Consider the following 23,327-nt stretch of genomic DNA (forward strand, 5'->3'; position numbering starts at 1 on the left):
TCGGCGTTTACTGTTTGATAATCAGCTGTATAGAAGACTCTCATTACTTCTGTTCCCACTGATTTGAGTGAGCGTTGCCAGAATGGGAAAAATGGTTGCAAATTTCGGGCAAAAGTACAATAAAGTTGAAGAAAAATGGTCTATTTGTAGTTCATTCATGAAACCGTCAATATACTTTAAGTAATCTATTACCCCCAATACAAGAAATGACGCATTGTTACCTCTTGCAATATTTCAACTCAGCATACCGTAACCCTGGGTAAACAATGCCGCTAAATCCCATACACAACCACATGGCAATATCACCACCATACTCACCACCAATTCTACGCGCAACCGGACCAACCCAATAAGTTTGCGACATGCCAACAGCAGCACCAGTAGCGCCAATTACAAACGATGCAGCAGCTGCCCATCCGTGAGTTAGCTTATCATAGTCGTTCCATATTTTGAAATTGTAATGATGAGAAGTAGACTGTTTCATGTTGAGGGGTTCATTAGAGCTGTCCTCCACCGATGATGGTGCATCATACGATCCATCCTCGGCAAATTCCAATTCATATAAGTGGTGGAATCTGTTTGTCCTAAAAATGGTATTCTCTTCCAACAATAATATGAAATACATAGAAATCCAGTACCCAATCATGGGTAAGAAATTACCCAAGATTGTTGAAAACTCATTTCTTCCAACCAATGCAGCCACTAAGTAAATTGCAGTTACCACGATTGCCCAAAACCACCGCGGAATTTTTGCTAACCAACCACCAGCCATCTGTATATCAAATGCTGCCGAGTATGTATTAAGAATATTGTTTGAAATCAAAGAAAGAAACATAATTACAAGTAAAAACTTGCCACCACCACCCCATGGTTTGAAAGCTTCATTTAATAATCCGCCCATGCCCCATTTCGCATATGCGTCACCCCATGGCTTGTATCCAAGAGCAACATTACCAATAAGTAAACCAATAATACCAACAAAAGTTGTCGGCAAAAATGTTCCCAAGAATGTGACTGTAAACACTTGGTAATCGGGAGTAGACTCTGGAAATAAGATGTAGTAATCGGATGCGATTCCACCCCAAGTTGACGTTATTGAATAACATAGGGAGAAAAAACTCAACCAGTTACCTTTGATGGTTGCTGAATCCACTATAGCATCTCCTAAAGTCAAGTGCTGGAACTTCTGTGAAGCAACAATATACAACAACAAAAATGAAAGATTGACAGGAACGCTGAGAAATGTTTCCACTCTCAACAACTGTTTAATCCCGCCAACGGCAACAAGAAGCGTAACCCCAGCAATAATAACGATCCCCGCCCATAATGGAACTTTATCATCACTTATACTAGCCAAGATTTGTCCACCAACAACACAGTTAACAACTGACCATCCCAACACACCAATAATACAAACTAATGCCACTAGTTTCACAAACCACCACCCAAAAAGAAACCGAGCACTAACAATTTGTCGACATCCTGATCTTGGTCCCATCATTGAACAATACGCCGCCAATACACAACCAAGACCTTGTCCAATAATTCCTGCAATTAATGTGTTGCGCAATCCAAGTTCGAATGTCAATGGCCCTAGAAAAAAGGACGACATTGATGTGAGGCCTCCACATGCTGAAAACCATAGTCCTAGTACACTTATAAATTGAGCTGTTTTGTTGCAAGATCTTTCATAAGGCAAAACGCGTTCTAGTCCTCGTGTTTCGACCCCTAACGAATCTAATTTCTTTGATAGTATGTTGAGATAGTGGAAGATTGAGTCATGTTGCGTGTTAGGGGTAGATAACGTTGATGTGGCAGTTGATGAAGTAATTTTTGTCAAGCCATTGACAGCATTGGTTTGTGTCTTTGCTATTTTGTCGTCGTCAATGTCTTCTACTATGCTATTTTTGGACATGGTGGGAACGATATTGGAATCAGTGTGTTAAGAGAGTGAGCGCTTGCTTCATAGTTGCTTTTATATCTGATTCTCCTTGATGAACATTTTTATAAAAAAACTCTTCTCCGGCTTCCAATGGTCGTTTATGCGCATAATTTATCGAATGTTCTTTTGTGTCACGAAGAGCAGGTGCTGAATTGCTGCTTGCACGTCAACACTTTAACCAGCACTGAAGTGATATAGACCAGTATCAGGGACGACTTTATTTCATACGTATGCTTGTGTGCGTGATTACCCAAACTTTAACGATTGGTAAACAAATTTGTGTAGATTTAAAATATTTGGGCTGCAAGAAAATATGCGCTTTTGCGACCTACCTAAATTTAAATTCTTTTTTTTGCCATGAGCCGCACCACTTTGTTTTAAAGGCGTGAAACACCAACTTTTGACAGAACTGACTAGATTTGATAGTTGTTGCAAAAGCCCGAACAATTCCAGAGCTAACAGCAATTCACCAATGAAAGAACTTTGGCGTTATATTCTCATCTCAACACAAATCAAAATTAGCATCATTGAAAGTAATAGTGCGATCTTCAATTATCTGTTGTGGTCGTGTAGTAATCGGAATGAGAACACAACACTAATGAAAGCTACAATCTGCTATCTCAACTTGCCGTGTATGAATGCATTCCACTTAAGTATATACTATCCTTAAGTTAGTAGCAGTACTATATGATCTTTAACGACGGTATACTGCAGCATGTTGTAATGCTCTCGGAAATCTAGACCTACAGAATAGTGAAAAAAAAAAAAAATAATAATTGCCTACTAGCCAAGTCAAATTTACAAACGTTTGTGTTTCCTAATTCGGAACAAACATGAACGCAAACAAAAACAAAAACAAAGAAATGGATTGTTGTTTAGGCTAAGGCGGGATACTCGAAGTGGGGCTTGCTTCGTGGGGCATGAGGCAACTTTCATACGTTTTCATCCAAGCGAAAACAAGGTTAAAAGGGGCATAATTCAAACTCCGAAAGTCTAGACTTCTAAAAGAGAAGTAAAGGAGATGGCTCTTTTTCATTTTGAACTCTTGAGCAACTTCTCAAATTTCCCTTTTGTAGTGAAATCATGGTATTGGAGACTACTTAATACAGTTTTGGTTCAAGGATGGTCTTAGAGATACGATTGTCTTCTTCTTTTGAAAACTATCCCTTTTCTCTGAAACAAAAATCAAAGGAAAAGTACAAAAAACAAACCCTTGTAGCTTTTTTGTGTAATACGAGCAATGAAGGTTTCAAACGGGGGGTGTAAAATCAGAGAAAAAAAAAAAAAAGCTTTAATCAGGTCTTGAATAAGCCGAATTGATGCTGAATGCGTGCTAATTCGGCAATACTGTCGTATATTAATTGGCAGGAGACACTTGAAGTTTGCAATTTTCAATCTAGGCGTCACGAAGATGCAAGGCTTATTTTAATGTAGTATCTCGCACCACCGATGACGACGATAATTGTGGCGGCAGCTATGATTGAAAATTCAAGTAATTCCTCGGATAGAATAAAGAATATTGATATGTGTATTCTTTTTGTTTCGGGCTATAGGAGCACGTGTTTCTCCTTGCGCTTTTCTATCATTTTTGCTCAAAAACATCCGATATTCCAGCTATTTTTACAAGAAATATTGTTTTCATTCCTCGGCATGGTGTTTTGTGGTTTTTGTACCGCTTTTTTACAAAAAAATAAGTTCGTAAAAGGATCTCCATAGTTAATTGTCTTTTTGTACCAAGAAAGATGCCCAAGTACTCCTTATACAAAACGAGTGTCTCAAAACAATCTTTACGAAAAACACTCATAACCACATTGTTCACATACCTGGAGGAAATCCCAATACAGATGCAATTCCAGATTGTAACTGGCATTTTAAGACATACGTACACTCTATGTACTATGAGAGTAATATGAGACAACAAGGTTCCACCGAACATGAAATCAATGTCTGACGTATATGCACTGCATGTTAAACAAAAAGAAAGGCCAAAATTCTTCTTTTTGGTTAGTATGGATGAAAGGAAAGGGAGTGAAATAAAGACAAATTTTAAGCATTCGTTAAAACCTTTGAACTTGCTTCTTCTCGACCTCGGACGTAGGGCCAATGGAAGTCTGCTGAGGAAGACGTCATTCGGGGATGCAACTTTGGTCCTTTTGCTTAACAAGGCAGTGAGTTAAAGGAGGCTTACAACTACATCCTTATAGGAGTAACTTCAAACGATTGCTTTTCTTCTTATCATACAAGAACAAAAACAATCAACGAGCCACAATTGCTAATTTGTTATTGACACAGTTTGAGAGTTTACAAACTGTATGTTAACACGGAAATCTCCAAAGGATACCCGAGGAGCCAGATACACCGAGTTAGACTTGGTAAGAGAAAACGTTTGCATATACAACGAGAGGCGCATCGACATAGCCCCCGTTTACACTTCTGTACTTTTATCCTTCTATTTCAAACAGTTAGTACCAAGGTTCATAACGCCAAGTGTAAGGGTGTCCCAGAATCCTATCCTTTTTATTTTATGGTGTAAATAATCAGTTAAGAATCAATTGTTTACATTCTGTTTTGTTCAAATAATGTAGATAAGTATAAGTTGATTTAAATCATCATGCAAAAGGATGGATTCTTATGAGACAGATCATTGATGATTTATGTTAGTTTGTTATAACATACTATTTCGTATCAGTAGCATCTGGTAAAGGTAGAGCATACTGTAGTTTATTGATGTAGTAATGTAGTGGAAAAGGAATAAAATTTTTCTTTCTCTCTCTCTCTCTCTTTTCCTTTTTTTTTTTTGGTTTTTAAAACAAAACTCATCTCTCTTAATGATAATGCGGCTTATATTTCCTAAAGAAGTAATTATTTTGTCACTGCCACAATCAAACAACACAGTAACAAAACTTTATTAAGAAAAGTATAATTACTTGGGATCCAAGCATCAATACAAACACAACAAAGAGTACAAATTTATTTTTGTTTTACACCCCCAGTTTAGATTGTGAATGTTGTGCCCCTCCTCCTTTGTCTTATTTGCCCCACCTTAAATACTTTCTTTGTATTGTATTGTATTGTATTGTTGTTTATTTCTTTATGATTTTCATTTTTATGCTTCATTACGCAAATTCAATACAAAGTGGATTATTTTGATTGACATCATTTTGTGTGCATAAATATATATATTATACACCACGTATCTATCCATCTATGTATCTATCTATCTATCTATGTATCATTGTCATGTTTTACAATCCTAGATCTTCCGAAATACGTCTCTTATACCTTTTATTGTTGCGTTGCTGTGGATGAGTGAATAAAGTGCGTGAACAAAAAAAGGGGGAGATGCGCGTGTGATTCTTTCTCTCTCTCATTTAGGTTCTGCATAATACTAAAGAGCTACCTGACATCAAGAAAGAAAACAAAGGAGACTAACTTGGGTTTACTTTCTGATATGTCAGGTGAGATTGACTTTTGAAATAAAGTGACAAAACAGTGTAACCGTAAGTTGTGTTATTATTACTATTACTATTACTATTACTATTACTATTACTACTATTATTATAATGTCGGCTGGTTAAAAATTTATAATTTTATAACCAAACGTTTGCTGTGTATATGAAACTTTTGGTATTGAAATTATTTTTTCTTGTGTAATCACCACCACAAAGACAGAGACAGAGACACAGACACAGAGAGAGACAAAAGTAGAAAAAAAAAAAAAATAAAAGAAAAGAAAAAGCAATAAGAATAAGGAGAGAAAGGGATATATATATATATATATACATATACATACAGACATTGATAGATAACCATTACAAACCATTCCTTTTTTTGAAAAAGAGCAAAAGATTATAAATATCCATTGAAATCATCACTTTTATACATCTCTACCACTACTACCAACACCACCAGCATCAAAAACAACACAACACAACACAACACAACACACTACACTACACTACACTACACTACACTACACCATACCACACCATACCACACCATACCACATCGCAATACACACCACGCACCACATCAACAATTAAAACAGCTGGTCTGATTTAAAAATACACATTCAATTCTAGAAACATAGCACACTATACATCTATACACACTATAAACCATAAAGGGACTACACTTCCACACAATTCACAATGTCAGTATTAACCACATTAGTCAAGATTGAAAAACACGTAACCACGGTATCTACGGGAGTAGTAATACTGCTCATCACACTAGGCATGTTGTTGCTACTCATTGATCTCACATTGTATATACACATGTGTTATATCAAACGGGATTTGAACAAATTAGACAAGGTTTACATAAGCTAAATATAATAATCGATACTCATTACATTCACATAACTTGTATCCTCTCTTTTCTCCTCCCCTTTGATGTACTTACAGCTTGCACTGACGAGAAGGGTATTGTATCGTAAAAGGCCCACCTTCAGTACCTTCAATGCCGTTTATATTGCCCATTGTCAATGGCCACTTGAGTTGTCTACTTTTATACATCAACAACTCAGGTTAGAGATGAACCACTCTCTTGCAGTGTTTACTGCAAAATTAGCAAAACTACAGTTTCAATTCAAAGATGCGACTTTGTATATTCAATTTGACTATAGATTTGTTTTATAAACAAAAACTTTTTTTTTTTTTTGAAAGTTTGACCCAAAAGTAAAGATCAACTTACCGAAATGAAATGAAATTGAACCCAAGAACCAATACCCAGCTCAGCTGGATCCTAAAGCCCAGCAAAGTGAGAACCCAAAAGAGAAATAGCAGCTGATCAAATAACCAACGTAAAAAACTGAAATGAAACAATAAAAACCCAAAACTCAAATGCACATCTTGTATCCTTCTATAGTCAACACTGCTTCTTTTTCATCTAATCACAGGATTCATCTTTGAAAATGATGACAATTTCAATCTCTTTACATTTAGAATCAATCGAAGCATCGTACAATTTCCAAAGACCACAATCATCAACTGGACATTCCCAGAATGTAGTGCAATCATTCAATGCCAACAAGTAATAATCATCCTTGTATTCAATCGACCATCCCTTATTGTACAAGGCATCTGGTTGCACTGGTGAATCGAATTGGAATTGATGGTTGGCAACAATTTCACCGGTTCTGTACTTGCCATCCTTCAAAACGGAGTCACATAAAGTAAAGTAATCGGTGGTGCAATCGGCAACAAGTTCCTCAATCGAGCAGTATGGGTGGCATAATGCTGATAATCCATTTGGAGTTGGAATTGGAGTTGGGACCGGTTTTGGCTTTGGCTTGTACCAACGCTTCTTCTTATCGTCGTTGCAATCGTCAACAATTGGCTCAGGTTCCGCACATGGTGTAGTGGTTGGCTCACATGGTGTAGTGGTAGTAGTAGTGGGGTGGCATCCGCAATCAACAGTAACTCCATTATGTTCCAATTGACCATCAGGCAACTCAAACACCAAGTAAATCACATCATCTTCATCACACAACTCCTTAACACCTAAAGCAAATTCACCACTGAATGAAGTGATGTCACTATCTTGACAACATGGGGTAGGGGTTGGCTCACATGGAGTAGTAGTGGTGGTGGGTTCGCAATCTGGTTCAGTGATTGGTCTTGGTTTGACGTAACCGGCTTGAGCGGTTGAAACTAAAGCTAAAGCAATTGATAAGATAGTGGAGTATTGCATAATGTTGAGATTGATGGACGAGGATTGGTATGATAATTGAGTTTGAGGAAAGCTCTTGGGGAATATGGTCCTCTATTTATAGTGTTTTTGAAATCTAGCAGTGCTCACTTATGAACACAGCGGCTCCACCTTCAAGATTATTGCATTCCCGCTCTTCTTGCCAAAACATACCACACCGGTCATTATACTCCGGTGAAAAAAAAAAAAAAGCGGCGGTCTAGTGGTATAACACATCTGAAAAACGTTTGAATGTGGGAGTGGGCCCGACATTGAAATGAAAATATCGACACACATCGCCAAGCCAAGCCCGCCTCCGACTGACCGCACTCAACATGTATGTGTGTATACTTTGCACCTCCTCAACATTGAATGTGTTTGCCTTTGGTTGTAGTGGTAACACACGTTGACAAGTGTATCCAGATACCACACAAGGAGTTTATCACACACATTGTGAGGAGTGACACACGAATATTAGGCTGTACTTGTAGGCTATCGTGTGTTATTGATTTGACAGTTTGGGGAGGGGGGAATACTCGTTTGTTCATTTGTAAACTAGTGTAGAGGTGTGTGACATCCTCCCCCTTCCTCATTTGTGTCTGTGTGGTGTGTATCTCCAGACACGTGGTGTTATTTCATTGTCGTATCCAGTATGGGCACCCCCCTTCAGGGCTTTATTGCTCAGCACAATCTCCTCGATCAAATGTGTACATCGGTTGTTCACTCCCCATACTCATGCAAATCCGCCAGTGATCATGCAAACTCCCCAATCCAAAGCTATCACACTCAAGAGAGAAAGTTATCTACCACCGCATGTCTCCTCTTCATGCCATGCTTTGTTTAACGCCATTCATTTGAAAGCCTTGTTGTGTTGTCATAAATCTTCAAGGTAAGAAGGCGTTGGTTTGTATTCTTGCTCAAGAGAAACTCCAGGCGCAATATAATTTTTGTCAACAAAACCTTCTAAATGTAAAGAGTGTGATGCACGTGACCTCTTTGTAACTAGAGATAAGTAAAAGTAATGTAATTAACCACACTATTTGAAAATAGGGTAATAACTTCTTTTGTATACGACGTCTCATATGTACTAACTTTAATTACACCATTCCTATTCTTTTTGACTTCTGTTTTTTTGTCATAACTTCAAACTAGCATGAATTAAGAACTAAGGGAAGATCAATCAACAGCAATATACAATATTTGAATCAACTGTACTTCCGATTCAAAATTTACTCAGTTGGAATTACAATTAACACGTTCATATAACTTTGTTGGAGAAAGTTTGCAAGTTTTGAGTACTCACATAAGTCGTGACAAGTATTTATAGAGAAACGTACAATTTTTAAAATTAAAAAATACAATAGCATACCATTATATTAAACACAATTCAAATTGGTATAAACAGACTGTTTCAAAAACACTCCCCTTGCTACTGTTATAGTCATGATGGATTTATATTATGAAATCGAAAGGTTCGTGGAAAACAAAAAGAGACCAGCACTGTAACAAAAGTGTTAGTATATCATCTCTTTGCAAAACATAGTGTATCGTGCAAATGCATTCTGAGAAACCGTTGAAGCGCGCTAATCACATTTCCAAGCTCTCCATCTCTAAAATCCGACTATCATATATCAATCAAAATCTTTTGGAACTACCGAGATGTGATGGTCTTTTTTAGCTTTTGATCAATACACGATTTCCGAAATGCTTAGGGGTTAAAAGCTCTGCCAAATGTATATTGAATCAACATTCATGAAACTGTAAAAATCATGAATGGTACCTTTGGCCAATCACTTCATTGAGTATGTCGAGTGTTTGGAGTAAAGGAATTGGGTAACATGAAATTTTGGAATGTTACCGTTATGAGGAAAATACGAAATCGAAGCTTTTTTGCAGCACTACTTGTACTTTTTTCTGAATAGCAAGTGTAAAAGAACAACGTCTCAATAACCTTCTTTACCTCCACTTGTTTACATAATGGTTGTTCACTTGTTACATTGGACCGAGAAAGCAAATGTAGTGGGATATCAAGTGCTATTTATATGTCGATAGCAGTTACTGCCTTAATTTCTAGTGGCATTTGGGAACTAAAAGCGTAAGGTAGAGTAGTAACAAACTTTTGGGAACTATAAGGACAGCATATCTAAGATGAAATACTTTGGTATGCGTTGAAAGTAATGGAAATCTTGTACTATTTGATGTTGTGGTTTTGTGTACAAACGACTCTTTTTTTTTTTTTTTTATCTCTTTTCTTGTTATTTAGGGGGAAGGGCGATGAAGTGGGGGTAATATTTTTTCTTTTTGTTTGTTGTCAAGACAGCCATTACATAGTTTTGAGAAAAAGGTAAGACCATTGAAATTATGGTATGCTACTAGTTAGACACTGGTTTCCTTGTAATGAGAGAGATGTCGACTTCATGCATATGGAAATTTGTAGCAGTGTGGTGTTGTGACGAAAAAAGAGGTTGATTGTGAAGTGCCAACGGCTCTTCATTGAGTTTCGTTTTTCTTTGGGCTTTATTGGTGTAAGTCAAAGCAGTTCAAAAGTAAATAGCCTTTTCATCGGAAAGCATAAGTCGATAAATGTGCCAGAAAGAGAGACCTGGTCTACAAACAATGATTGCAAACATATAGCAAAGTATTAAAATTAAAGAGCAAAAGGAGTAGAAAGCTTAAGCAAATATTAGAAAACTGTGCAAAGTGTATAGTGCAAAGAACACTCGCAACAATATCTTGAAACATGTTAAGCTACTTTTGTAGACGTCCAAGACGCAAAGTGGGATCTTCATTGCTCTAAGCTCACTAAAAGCTGGTACTTCATGCCATGCATGTTTCAACGAATTCTAGCCAACTCTCTTCGATTTTATATGATTTTGCTCTAGTAATATTGACGAAAAACACAATTCCACTAATCTAATGGCATTGGTCAGTTTCTTGTCAGAAACACTTCAAGCTGACAACAAGAGATTCCTCTTAATATCTAAATCATTCCCTAGTAGATGATTGATGCTTCGAAAAAAGTTGTCTGAATCCATGATGGTGTCATGAAATGTGAGAAGAAGAAGAGGGAAAAAAGGTAAAATTAGTGAAATTCAAAAGTGAGTATTTTGCAGCACTTTTTATACTGTGAAGGAAAACCTTTAAATAGGCGGTGGCGATTTCAAGAAAAGAAAGAGGGGATATCATTCTAATGTGCGTAACTCCATACACTTAGTCTCCAAACTCACATACGTTTAGCAAGGACGTGAATCATCTGAACGAGACTATATCTGACTACGCTTGCAATTCAGTAGTCTTTTGACCAAGCCTAGTCATAGACGTGTAGTTTCTGCAAAGGCCATGTGTAAAGGAGAACCAGCAGATTTTTACAATATGAACAAGGAGTCAAAAGCCATTGGAAGAGAAGTTGCTCTACTTAAATTATTGATGTATGAGTGCAACAATGGTGCTCGTGGTGGCTCTCAAAGTTAAGGTTATTCAGAATCAAACAAATAACAAAAATGGTTATGAAACTCATGCTCTTAATTTATAAGATTTCTTCGTTGCGGATGATAGTTCTACAAATAAACAAAAGAGAGTACACTATACAAGCTTGGAGGATGAAAGTTGTACCACACATTTCTGTATTTAGAAAATACCATTGCACTTAATGAATTACACAGTGTGATACATTAGTCTTTGTTATGTTTCTGATGTCGCGTCTGATTCAATGTTTTTACAATGTCGCGTTTAGTGTCGAAAATATAAACACAAAAAATCTCATTTAATGATAAGCACGAGAATGCCAAGAGTTTTAGTAAACTCAGAGACAATCTATTGTGAAATTGAAATGCTTTAAAGTTACATTGACCACAATCCTTTTGAAGACTCTAACTGCTTCATACACCGTCGATCTAGTAAATATTATGTGAAACCTTTAGTGATTTTTTTTTTCTTGATTGTGGCGTATATTGCTGTTACGAGATTTACGAAATGAAACTGGGTTACAAAAAAAAGAGTAGAAAAGGAAGTACAGAAGTAGTTGGTGCTGGTCTACCTTTATTGGAAACAGGGGCGGCATGCAATTCTATTTGCTTTGCTCGTTAGGTCGAACGTGCTCATCTAATGCATCATAAGCCACATTCAGTTGTGAGAAGAGTTAACAATAGAATAAGTGCTGTGCGCGTGTGCGTGTGTACCTTAACTAACGTTGAAACAGTAGAGAAAAAAAGAAAAAAACAATAGTTTTCGGAGGACAGACAAATAAAGTTGTTTGCAAACATTTTAATTTTGAGATTTGTTTACCATTTCATAATAAACTTTATTATATAGAATACAAACAAGAAACGACAGCGTGTTATTACTCAATCAAACTACCACCCTTTCTAACACTTGAATCACCATTCAATAATCAAAGATTACTTCTGACTACTCCTGTAAAGTTTCACAAACTAGTCGTGTACACCGGCTCAAGCGAAACAAAACTAAAGGAGAAAAAAGAGATCTAAACAATAAAAGTTTTTTGTTTTTGTGCGTAATGATTATGATGAGATTGTCTTTTTTGGATGTAGTTATTGTGTAGCCAGCTTTGACTATGTGTGTAATCACAAATGCCGTAAAATCGTAAACCAGAGTTTGAGGTGTCTTTTACCGAATTAGTAGTGGAACAACTCCAATTTGGAATTACAAGGAGATGCGAAAAGGAACGTATCCTCTGAAAGAGAGAGTGTGGCTTTGAAGAAATGGAAGATTGATGCAATCTTCTCGAACACGAAATCTTAATTAGAGTGGCTTGTAATGACTCTATGCTGTTTAGAAGTAGTGTGTTTCTCATACCCCCTCTTTCTCTTCTCAGAATGGGATAACTTACTCGAAGACAATGCTTGAAATCTCGCAATAAATTTTCTCCCTTTTCAAACGTTAGCAATCTTAAGGACAAAGGAGGGGGGAAGGTGACGTCAAACACATAAGTAGATATACAGTCATTTCTTTGACTTGAATCCCTTGAGTTGTCTGATGTTACTGCCAAGAGTTCCTTTCAAAATAAGAGGTCGGAGATTGTGGAGAGGGAATGACTTCAACGACGATGTATCTACAATGTGCATCAAGGGTGAGATCTTGCTTAGAGTGCTTTGGTGCGTGTATTGTTGATCAATTTTCTTCTAAAAGCAGCCGCACTGCAGGAACAAAACGGACACAAAATTGAGTAACATTCTAAAAAAAAAGTGTGGATCTTGTCCGACAAAATTATCGAAGGTAGGTGTTTGTGATGAGGTCCATATCTTTGTACACTAATGTAGTTGGGGGTAATCCACGGTTATTCAGATTGCAATTATAGCCAGTATTTTTGTTATATTTATGGTACCGTGATGATTTATGTAACCAAAAGAGATATAAGAGAGAGAGAGATAACAAAATGTAAACAAATAAAAAAATTGTTATACTGCATATAAAGAGCTATTAATAATAGAACAATAGTAAACAAATACACAGCACAGTTTATTAGTTTTGTGTAACTCAACAGAGAAAATAAGATTTACCATTGGCACACTAACACTATATATAAGCTAACATATCGACCCACTTTAAAAGCTTCATACGGCGACCGCACATTCAACTGGAGCTTGGTAATACATCACCATTCTTACTACAACTACAACTGCATCCTTTTCTACTACGCGTAGCAATAACAACTAATACCATTATATGGTAATACACGTGGTTAATCTATAAAATCCATCACAAAAAAACATCAAACTGCAACCACAAAAATTCAATCAACGAACAAAAAAAATTTTTCCGCCCTAAAAATTTAGATTTACCTACTAGGCTAAACTGCTACATCACCAGCATATTTTTATATAAAAAAACCATACAACCCAAAACCAATTCTCAACAACTGTTCCTTTTCTTTGGTAACTATCACACTTACAAGATACAACCACCCACATACACTCACACCGATACACTCGCTCAACATTGCTAACATCTATCGCTACTATCCATCGCAACGCAACATAATTTATAATTTATTTTTTTTGGATCTTCTTTTTTTTTTTTTGACTCAACGCATAATAGTACAGCCACATATAGAACTAAACATATACTACTAACGGGATTTTCACAATGATTGAGAAACTTACCAAGAATAGATCTAATCAACGCACATTTGTATACACAGGAGTGGTAATATGGCTACTTGTCATTAATATTTGGCTATTTTACACCTACCATTCACGTAATAGTGATCTGCGATACTTGTCAAAATCTTCCATATACGATCAATACGATCCTGCAAATGTTCAACCACCACAACTGCCTCAATTGCTAGATAAACATCCATCAGCAAAGACATTCAAGGATGATATCACCGTCAAGTTATTACAAAAACAGCAACTGAAGGAAAAAGATATACGTAAAATAGATGCTCATGCAACCATATACAACAAGATCTTTGCCAACCATGAAATTGACTCCATTTTCGGCAATCTAAATTTTCAACAACGATGCGATTTATTTTTCCAAAACTTGTTTATTGATGACAAGAATTGGATTTTCAGAGTTAATGAAAAAATCGAATTGGAGAATAAACATGAGTTCAAGTTTAATGATTGGAGAAAGAATCATTTGGAAGATTATAAAAAGGATTTTGCTGAAAAGAACAACAAGAATAAAGATGAAGTTGAGAAAACACCCGAGTTTGAAACATTTATCAGAAAGGGGTATGAAGATTTTTGGAATCGCACAATGACTTATGAACAAAAAATTGTTGATCACGTGTCGATTTTAAGAATTTTCAATAAATGTTATCTTACTAGCGACAACTCGACTCAGATTAAACGTACGGAAGAGTTTATTCAGAAACAACATAAGCTTATCCATGGGATCAATTTAGCTTCCAAGAGTGGGAAAGGAGTACCATCATTTTCCTACACTAAGCAAGAAAATCTCATCAACTTCAAATCAATCAAGCATAGTGCTTTTGAACATCGTGTTTACCCATGGTTATCATTTGAATATCCTATATATGAACGATTCACTGGGGAAGTTTTTTACAAACCACCACAAATGTCGAAATTCGTCAAGGATGAGCTGCAAAAGACTTCAAAATCATACAAGGATTCAGAACAGATGGATTTCTTTTTGAATCGATTCAAGAACAAATGTAACGGAAAGGGTATTGTTTTATCCATTGGTGATGATCATGTTGACGATACAGTACGATTAATTCATTTACTTCGAGCATTAAACAATAAATTGCCAATACAAATTGTCTATTATGATGATATACTGGAAGAAACCAAAAAGAAAATTGTCACTGCTGGACGTGAGGTTATAGCGACATTACCTAAATCATTTGATAAAGTAGCTCATCACTTTCCACCAGATTACCTCAAGAACGAGAAGGGATTACCTGAACAAGAAATTTGGTTTGTCAACACTTATAATGTCATTCATAGTGATTACAAGGATAAATTTAAAAGATTCGCCAACAAGTTTCTTGCTACATTTTTTAATTCATTTGAAGAAATCATGTTGATTGATGCTGATACAGTAATGATGCAAACACCAGAATATTTCTTCAATTTGCTAGGGTATAAGCGATCAGGAACATACTTCTACAAGGATAGAACCACATTCGAAACAAGACCAATGTCAGATGCGGTTTTTTTCAAAAAAATCGGACCTTCCGTTATTGATTCAATCATGTTTGATATCCCCATTATGACGAAATATACCTTGGATACCGATTTTTTCAAAGGCTTATTCCATTATCAAGAATCGGGGTTGGTTATGCTTAATCGGAAAATCCATTTCAATGCATTACTAATGATGTTTCAATTGAATTTTTATGAACCAGTGACAAAGAGAAGTCATGGTGATAAAGAATTATTCTGGTTAGCGATGGCCATTTCCGGTGAGGAGAATTATGTATTTGATGAAAACTATGCCGCTGCTATTGGTGTTACGACACCAGCTTCAGATAGACCCAAAGTTGATGGCCACACGCCTCGTGAATCAGTAGAACTATGTTCACCTCATCCAGGTCATGTATCTAGTGAAGATAATGCCCTTGTATGGATCAATTCCGGGTTCTTGTACTGCTCCAAATCACCACAATTGGATTTTGAAAAGGAAGCTGAACATAAAGATCGATTAAAATGGTTACATACTGCCGAAGAGTTTAAAGCATTTTATACTAGTCCATTGAGAATCCAATCGGCGATAATCCCTCCCATGGATTTACACAATTGGGCCATTAACAATGATGACGAACCTAGTCGAGGTTGGTTTATGGATAGTCGATATTGCTCGGGGTACATGTGGTGTGCCTATCTGTCAATTGGTGGGACAACCAAGACGGGTGAGAATAATAAACGTGTTGGTAGGGTTATTGATTTTAGTGTTCGTGAACAGGAAATGTTTCAATATTATGGAGATATCTGGGTCGGACTAGAATAAAAGGGAGGGAGGTACGTGTTTTGGGATGCTGTGAGCGGTGATTGGTTATACTTTATAGAGGTAGATAATACAAGATGAAACAGAACAGGATTTAGACAAGCAAGTCCTTTCTCTCTCCTTTTTCGTCGATGCTTACACATATAAACTCAACTTCAATCAATTGCATACAAATCATGAGGTTAATATTTCTATCTCTTTCTCATACGTGTATATAAAAATCTAGCATTAGCTTTTCTTTTTTTGGGACAAAAACCATGTCCTCATATTTATCCCATAATCTCAACAATCTCAGAACTAAAAACAAAAGAACCAATCATCAAAAAATACTAGACAAAAGAAAAGAAAAGAAAAGAATATATCACCCCTCTTCTCTTGCCTTTAATTCGCTTACTTCCTCCATTTGGGGGACCTCAAAGTAGGGACAACTCCAGTGGACTGAATTGTTCTAATCGGTGGTTGTTGTGGTTGTTGTGGTTGTTGATTCTGTTGTCCCCTTCTATTTCCATTATTGCTACTAATGGATCCACCACGTGGATGAGAATGAGTAGACCACGACTCGTCACAAATCAACTCGGCATACGAGCAACAATTTAATTGCGATTGAGTGTGTTTTAACTTTGGTGGACTATTTGGTGACAATGGCAATGTCGTTGTGTTTTCAGATGAGTTGAATGACGTGATTAGTGAATTTAAAGGAGTGAATGAATCTTCAAGACGATTATTGAATGAGTTTGTAGTTGATGACCTTGGTCTTTTAATGAATGATTTTCTTCTGCTTCCTGGTAGTGCTGGTGGAACTGGTGCACCATTAGCACTGTGTAAACTATTGGTCAAGTTGGAAATACTGGTGCTGCTGCTGCTGTTTGGGTTGATGGAGGTGTTGTTGTTGTTGTTACTGGTGGATGATGATGATGAGGTGTAATTGTTTAAGCAGTTTGTAAGTGATATAATGGAGTTGGTTCTATGGGGTGAACAACAATCTTGGACTGATCGTTCAAAGATTGCTGGTGGCTCAATATCATTTTGGTAATTGTCATTTTCTTCCAAGTCTCCACCATCTCCATTATTATTCACGTTTCCTTCCCCTTCTTGCAATAATAATTCATCACTCTCAAAAGTAAACATTGGTGGTTTAAGATCTTGGTTTAATGAAGAAGGGCTTGTTGGCAATGTGGTTTTGTGTTGTTGTTGTTGTTGTTGTTTGATTTCACGCTTGCTCGATTGTTGTTTGTCAGTTGAATCTTCAAAAGATGATGATGGAGCGGCCTGGTTTTGTTGTGGTGACATAGTTTTTTTAAATGTTTTGACTTTAAAACTGCAAAAGTAAGTTGTCTTTAGAATATAGCTACTTAGTAGTGGATGATAGGGGTGTAGATCTAGCGAAGGGTGTGTGGTGTTCCGAATAAGAGTTCTTTGGTTGTTGAAAGTAGATATATGTTTGTATATATATCCCTTGTTTCTGTCTTCAGGATTGTCGTTGAAAAAAAAAAAAAAAGAAAACAAAAAGAATTAAACAAACTTTAACTTTGAGTGAGATTTAGGGAGATTGTAGGAATAATGTTACACAAAAATTAAATTCCAAATTAATTAAAAAGAGAGAGAGGTCACTCAAATCGAAACACCACTATTCCGAGATCCCACAGATCTATAAAACATTCAAAAACCCCACAAAACACAATTCTCAACAACCAAACAAGAGCTATAACTCACTCTCTCACACCATGGCGAGGGAGTGTATTATCTTTCTGTTTGAAATTTGACATATATATATATATATATATATATATATATATATATATAAGCCTTGTACATAAGAAAAGAATGGTTTGTAGACCTATGTCAAAAGGGTGTTTCTTTAACCAATCAAATTGTGTTTATTGATAACGGAAAAAAGGAAATGAAAAAAGCCTAAAATTTAGCCAATGCGCACGTACCTCAATATAATCGAAAAAAAAAAAAACGCCGAGATTAAATTGTAAACACACAACAACAAAATCCACAACCAGCCAGTAAAACGACGATTTGTAAAGACACAGGTTTCGGGTTTTAAAAGATAATAATTCACGACCGAAAAAGATCTTCATCTATCTAGACCTGTCAAGTGGTGCAGAGTAAAACCTTTCACGTCTAACTTGTGTGGGTGTTGATGCTACATTTAAGTTTTAGGTTTAGGAAATATATCCCCTCTCTAGTGCCCCGCCTCCTGAATTTTTATTTACACCCCCCGCCTCTCGAATAACACCCAAACCACAGTTCCAAATTTTATTTGAACGGCACAAATTAAAGAAAAAAAAAAATTAAAAAGATAATTGTCTCAGATTATATGCAGTATTGGCAGTCTTTTTACCTTGATGGAAAATGTCACGTCAAACATTCCTTATTAGGTTAAATTACATTACCATTTATTGTATAGAGTTCTTTGATGGCAAAAAGAGAGAGGCTATGTGAACAGAAAGGAAATGATGTACGTCAAAAGCTTCTCTAATATACAAATTACGTCATAGGTGCAGTTTTGTGTGTACATGAATGACTTTTTCTCTTTTCCTCTCCATCTGTTTATATGCAGCGGATTAATTTTTCAGTTTCGGATTAATCAAACCAGCCAGTAGTAACACAAACCAAATCGAAATGAAATGTCACACATTTGCAGCAAGAGTTCAAACTACCCTCTTACCTCCGACGGCGTAGGTGTTTTGTTATCAAAAAAGTCGCTTAGCATGAGGATATTTGAAATAAGTTTTGGTGGCAAAAAGCAACAGCTAACTTTATGAAAGAATGCAGAGTTTTCTCAAGTTCAAAGATATATTTGAATTCGTTCTTGATAACGAAGAAAATTAATATTCTCTTCATTTTATGCGCACCTCTGCAAATCTTTGAATAGTAAGTTTATGAACAAAAATAGTGCCAAAATTGATGCCAAAATCGTTGCCAAAATCGTTGCCAAAATTGGTGCAAATATAATAAAACACAACCCATTTCAATTTCAAATCAAGTAATAGAGGCCCACGTCAAGTACCTCATATTTAGCTAACCGTATTTCATTAATACATAGTACGCGTTGAGCAAGCACCGGTACCGTCACCTAACTCCAAATTGTTGCAACAGAAGTGGTGATACACCCAATGCATCTAAAACAAAGGATTGTATATGGTTCCGAACACAATCATGCACCAACCATGTTGTTAGACATCATGATCATCTCTGGCACCTCTGATCTCCCTACATCTTTTGCAACCGAAACTCTCACCTGTCAAAATGAAATTTCATTGTCGTGTCAAATTTCAAAATTTGGGGAAAAAAGAAATGAAAACAAAAAAGACAAAAAAACTAGTAGACGTTTTATCAAGTGATAGCCTTTTACCTATAGCTTCCACTCAATGGCACAACACATATAATGAATAGCTCATCCACTTCAACGTTAGACAGCCATGCACCGAGAAAGACCACTTCGATAAAATCACTCCCGTCGTTACAGTCACGACAACAAACTCAAACTCAAACTCAGAACCAAAGTCATCATCATTTGCAACAAAATAGTCCGCAAAGACAGCGACAACATTCACTATCAGGACATCAGACACAATCCTCTCTGCAAAAATTCAGTCGTGGTCAAATGGAACGAGAGAGGGGAACCACTTTATCATCAATGAATATACCCATTCAGTCCGTGGATAGAAGTCAAAAGCAACAAAGGGGACAACCGGATCTTGAAATTGATACGAAATTGCAATCAGAACAATTGAGGATCCGCAGTGCAACATTACCCAACAAATCACCACTACGGCCTTCACCTTCATTTGCATCAACCGAGTCAAATGCTGAAAGCCCCACTTGGCTTTTAAGTGATTTACTTTCAAATTTGAGCTCACTCAAGGATAAAGATGAATATTCAATCGTGCAGAAATCAAACGATTTGGTGTCGTTGTTTCAATCGTATCCAAAATTGAAAGAAGAAGTACAGATAAAGACAGTACTTCCCAGGATTCAATTTATGTTGTACCATCCTGTTCCTGAAGTGAGATCATCATGTTATCGAATATTGCGGCATTTGATTGTCAATTATGATAGTCTAATCTTATTAGGACAACTGAAACTACTTATATTTATTATCACCAGTCTTGCCAATGATCAATATAAAGCATCGTTGATTGAAATGACACAAGCATTGAAGTTGATACGGCAGTATTTGACAATCGATAAAGGTGCCGACTTGTTATCTGTAGGAGTTATAAAAGCATTGATTGCTGTTATAGAAGGTGACCTGCATGATCATAATCATACCTTATCTGCATATGGATTACATGTAGCACCCATTCCAGAAGGTTTCAAAAATGCTTGTTTGGAAACGATTTGCGAAATTTCCCTTTTGAAGCCAGAATTAGTGTTTCATTCTGGTGGATTCAAATTGATGATTAATTCTATCATTGAAGGCTCGTTTGAAGTGTCATCAACATGCCTTTTAATCATTCTACGGTTATTGAGTTTCCAAAATTCAAGAAAGTTTGTACGGAATGGGTTTGATTTGGATTCATTGATTGCAGTTTTTTCAACTGATGAAGATACAGGTGATTCCAAATTCAAACATGTGTCCAATTTCAAATTGCAGAAAATATCTGTTCTCATATCGGTGTTGTTGCGTGATTTCAATGGATTGATTGCATTTTCCATCAACAATTTTACCAGCATAAAGAATTTATTGATCAATTTAAGCAAAAGAAATCATCGTGTTCAGGATCTTATTCTTGATATAATTCTTGATGCATTGAGGATCAAAGTATTCCCATGGTTGGAAAACTCGTCAATTGGTGACTTTATCACAAAATTCAATCACCAGTACCAACAAAGTCATTTGGCAATTAAAAGAAAATTCACATTTGAGTATAAAGATATCAAAGAGCCATTTGCAAGAGACATTGTCCATCACTATCAAGGTCTACTCACATACATATTGGTGAGAAACGATTTATTTGAAAAATTGTTGCCAATTGTTGAAGATGGCACCAACAAGAGTTTACAAAAAAAGGCAACGTTTCTTCTTCTGAAGCTTTACTTTATTGCCAATAATTACTTGCCGAGTGAGTTGGTTCTGAACAAATTGCAAATACCGGGAATTTCTGCTCACGTATCCCTAAGTAGTAACAAAAAGACAACTGACGTTGAAACGAGCCAATTTATCAAGTTCAAAATCAAAACCATCACCGCTAGGGCCAATTTTGATGTTGATGACGATGAGTTTAAAGCCATGATCACCAACAGTAAAGTTCTTACGATTAAGGAATTTGAACAATGGAATTGGCCACTTCTTACAACTTTGGTGCTGGGCCCATTAACATCTCCTAAACGCTTTGAAGAAATATTGGAAAGGTCACCGAAATTTTTCAAACGATTGGTTTCATTTTATCGTCCATTCAAGTACCGGTTTTCATCAGTACATAATAATCGAAATGCATCAAAGTATATTGATTTTGGCTGTTTATTATTGGAAACGTTCCTCAGTACTGATGTTGGACTCAAGTATCTATCCTCGAGCAAGATCTTGCCGCAAGTGGCTGAAATTGTGGCCCAAATTGATCCTTTTAGTGGAATATCATCAAAAGATGCAATATTGAGTAAGAAACGACTCGAAAATACCGCATCGGTGGGGTATTTGCGCTTTATTGGGGTATTAAGCAGCAGTAATGAAGGATTGAGTCTTTTAACCAGCTGGCAATTGTTTACCATGTTTACCAACATTGTATCTGCTTCGAGTCAAAGTGAAGTGACAAATTTATTTATATTAACAATGTTCAAATATGCTGATTTTTCTGTTGAAAACTCGCCGTTTAGGATCTTGCTCAAGATGAGTTTAACCGTTTCAAATTTGAAAATTAGGACTCATTTATTGAAACATATTGTTCCTCGTTTGCTCAACACTTTTGAATGTCAGGATTTTTGCATTGGAGCCCTTGTCAATAATTTGTACGATACCAATCATGATATCGTTATTCGATCAATTGATTTGCTATTCAATCATTACCAAAAAAATAATTTTCAAAATCTACAGTCAATAATTAAGTATCAGCCAGTTGTTCATATACTTCAAAAATATGATACTGGACGTCGATTTCTTGTTCATTTTTTGAATGATTCACATGGGTTTCAGTATTTGGAATCACAGGGGTACCTCGAACATGAATTCAACAAGTGGTTTCAAATTGTTGATTTTGAATACGTAAGGAAATTGGAACAATTGATTAGATTTCAGTTTTTCCCCTTTGTTAGTCTTGAAGCATTCCATGCCCAAGGTAAACAAAACTTAGATGTTAGTGAAGTTGAATTGTCATCGTTATATTTCTTCAAGTGTCTTTTATCGACTGAAGAAGGTTTAACCTACTTTCAACAAGGAATGGCCCGTGATTTTTTTGATCAAATCTTGTCATCTGTGGAGAACATATTCAATCAGATTAACAACGATAATGAATTTCTTGATATTGATAACCAAGATGAACTTCATTGTGATATGCTCAATTTACTAAAGCAAAATTTATGGATTATTGGACAAATCGGTTCCGGGAAATATGGAATTCAATTATTGGATCCATTGTATAATATCAATTTGAAATCATCCATTGTTGAATTGATATTAGATCAGTTTCATCATTGCCCCATTTGGGAAATTAGAGGCGTATGTTTTTATGTAATTGGAATGATTTCAACCACAATTGAAGGTATTGAAATCCTTGATGAGTACGGCTGGAGTTCAGTATTGGACCAGTATGGAAACAGCATGAAGTTGGCCTATCCAAAGCCAGTTGCAACTGGTTCAATGTTGAAACATGGATCCTACGATGATGCAAACTTGTTCAATGTAGCTATTGTCAATCCTTACCAAGATGCCCAATATTTCAACATTTTCAATAGCATGATTGAAGAAACATCTATTGAAATTCAATCACCACTAACAATAAGGACAATTTTCGCAAATCTCCATAGTTTGAATTCCATCTTATCCAAGATTGAAATCAAGGCAATAAGAGAATTGAACAAATTGAAACTACATTCAAGTTCAATTTTTGAAGATGGTGATTTATTTCTTGATGTTATTCGATTAATTGATAAGGGTAATTTTTCATTTCACAAACGAATTTTCATTTTCAAATTGTTTATTGAAGATACTCGAGTGTTGGAGTCGATTTTGAAAAGAGAACGACGTGGATCGTTTAAGTTACAATTAGCAACATCTACATAGAGAAGCAATAAATGATAGACGTTT

The 23,327-nt window shown here is 36.1% G+C and overlaps 5 protein-coding genes across 5 annotated transcripts; 2 read left to right on the forward strand and 3 right to left on the reverse strand. All coding sequences in view use genetic code 12, as the record gives it.

Annotated features, from left to right (window-relative positions):
- Nucleotides 1-217: 217 nt before the first annotated feature.
- Nucleotides 218-1,915, reverse strand: CPAR2_201900 (uncharacterized protein; the record flags this gene model as incomplete). The annotated part of the gene is made up of 1 exon (XM_036809041.1): nt 218-1,915. One exon carries the CDS (start codon nt 1,913-1,915, stop codon nt 218-220), a length of 1,698 nt encoding a protein of 565 aa, XP_036665718.1.
- Nucleotides 1,916-6,832: 4,917 nt separating this feature from the next.
- CPAR2_201910 (uncharacterized protein) lies at nt 6,833-7,636 on the reverse strand (the record flags this gene model as incomplete). Its single annotated transcript, XM_036809042.1, has 1 exon — nt 6,833-7,636. One exon carries the CDS (start codon nt 7,634-7,636, stop codon nt 6,833-6,835), a length of 804 nt encoding a protein of 267 aa, XP_036665719.1.
- A 6,102-nt stretch (nt 7,637-13,738) lies between these two features.
- MNN12 (alpha-1,3-mannosyltransferase) lies at nt 13,739-16,075 on the forward strand (the record flags this gene model as incomplete). Its single annotated transcript, XM_036809043.1, has 1 exon — nt 13,739-16,075. One exon carries the CDS (start codon nt 13,739-13,741, stop codon nt 16,073-16,075), a length of 2,337 nt encoding a protein of 778 aa, XP_036665720.1.
- Nucleotides 16,076-16,462: 387 nt separating this feature from the next.
- CPAR2_201930 (uncharacterized protein) lies at nt 16,463-17,362 on the reverse strand (the record flags this gene model as incomplete). Its single annotated transcript, XM_036809044.1, has 1 exon — nt 16,463-17,362. One exon carries the CDS (start codon nt 17,360-17,362, stop codon nt 16,463-16,465), a length of 900 nt encoding a protein of 299 aa, XP_036665721.1.
- Nucleotides 17,363-19,469: 2,107 nt separating this feature from the next.
- TSC11 (TORC2 complex subunit) lies at nt 19,470-23,303 on the forward strand (the record flags this gene model as incomplete). Its single annotated transcript, XM_036809046.1, has 1 exon — nt 19,470-23,303. The coding sequence occupies one exon, from the start codon at nt 19,470-19,472 to the stop codon at nt 23,301-23,303; it is 3,834 nt and encodes a 1,277-aa protein (XP_036665722.1).
- Nucleotides 23,304-23,327: the final 24 nt, after the last annotated feature.

The sequence above is a fragment of the Candida parapsilosis genome, contig 005809 (genome assembly GCF_000182765.1).
Source record: "Candida parapsilosis strain CDC317 annotated contig 005809".
Classification (NCBI taxonomy): Eukaryota; Fungi; Ascomycota; class Pichiomycetes; order Serinales; family Debaryomycetaceae; genus Lodderomyces; species Lodderomyces parapsilosis.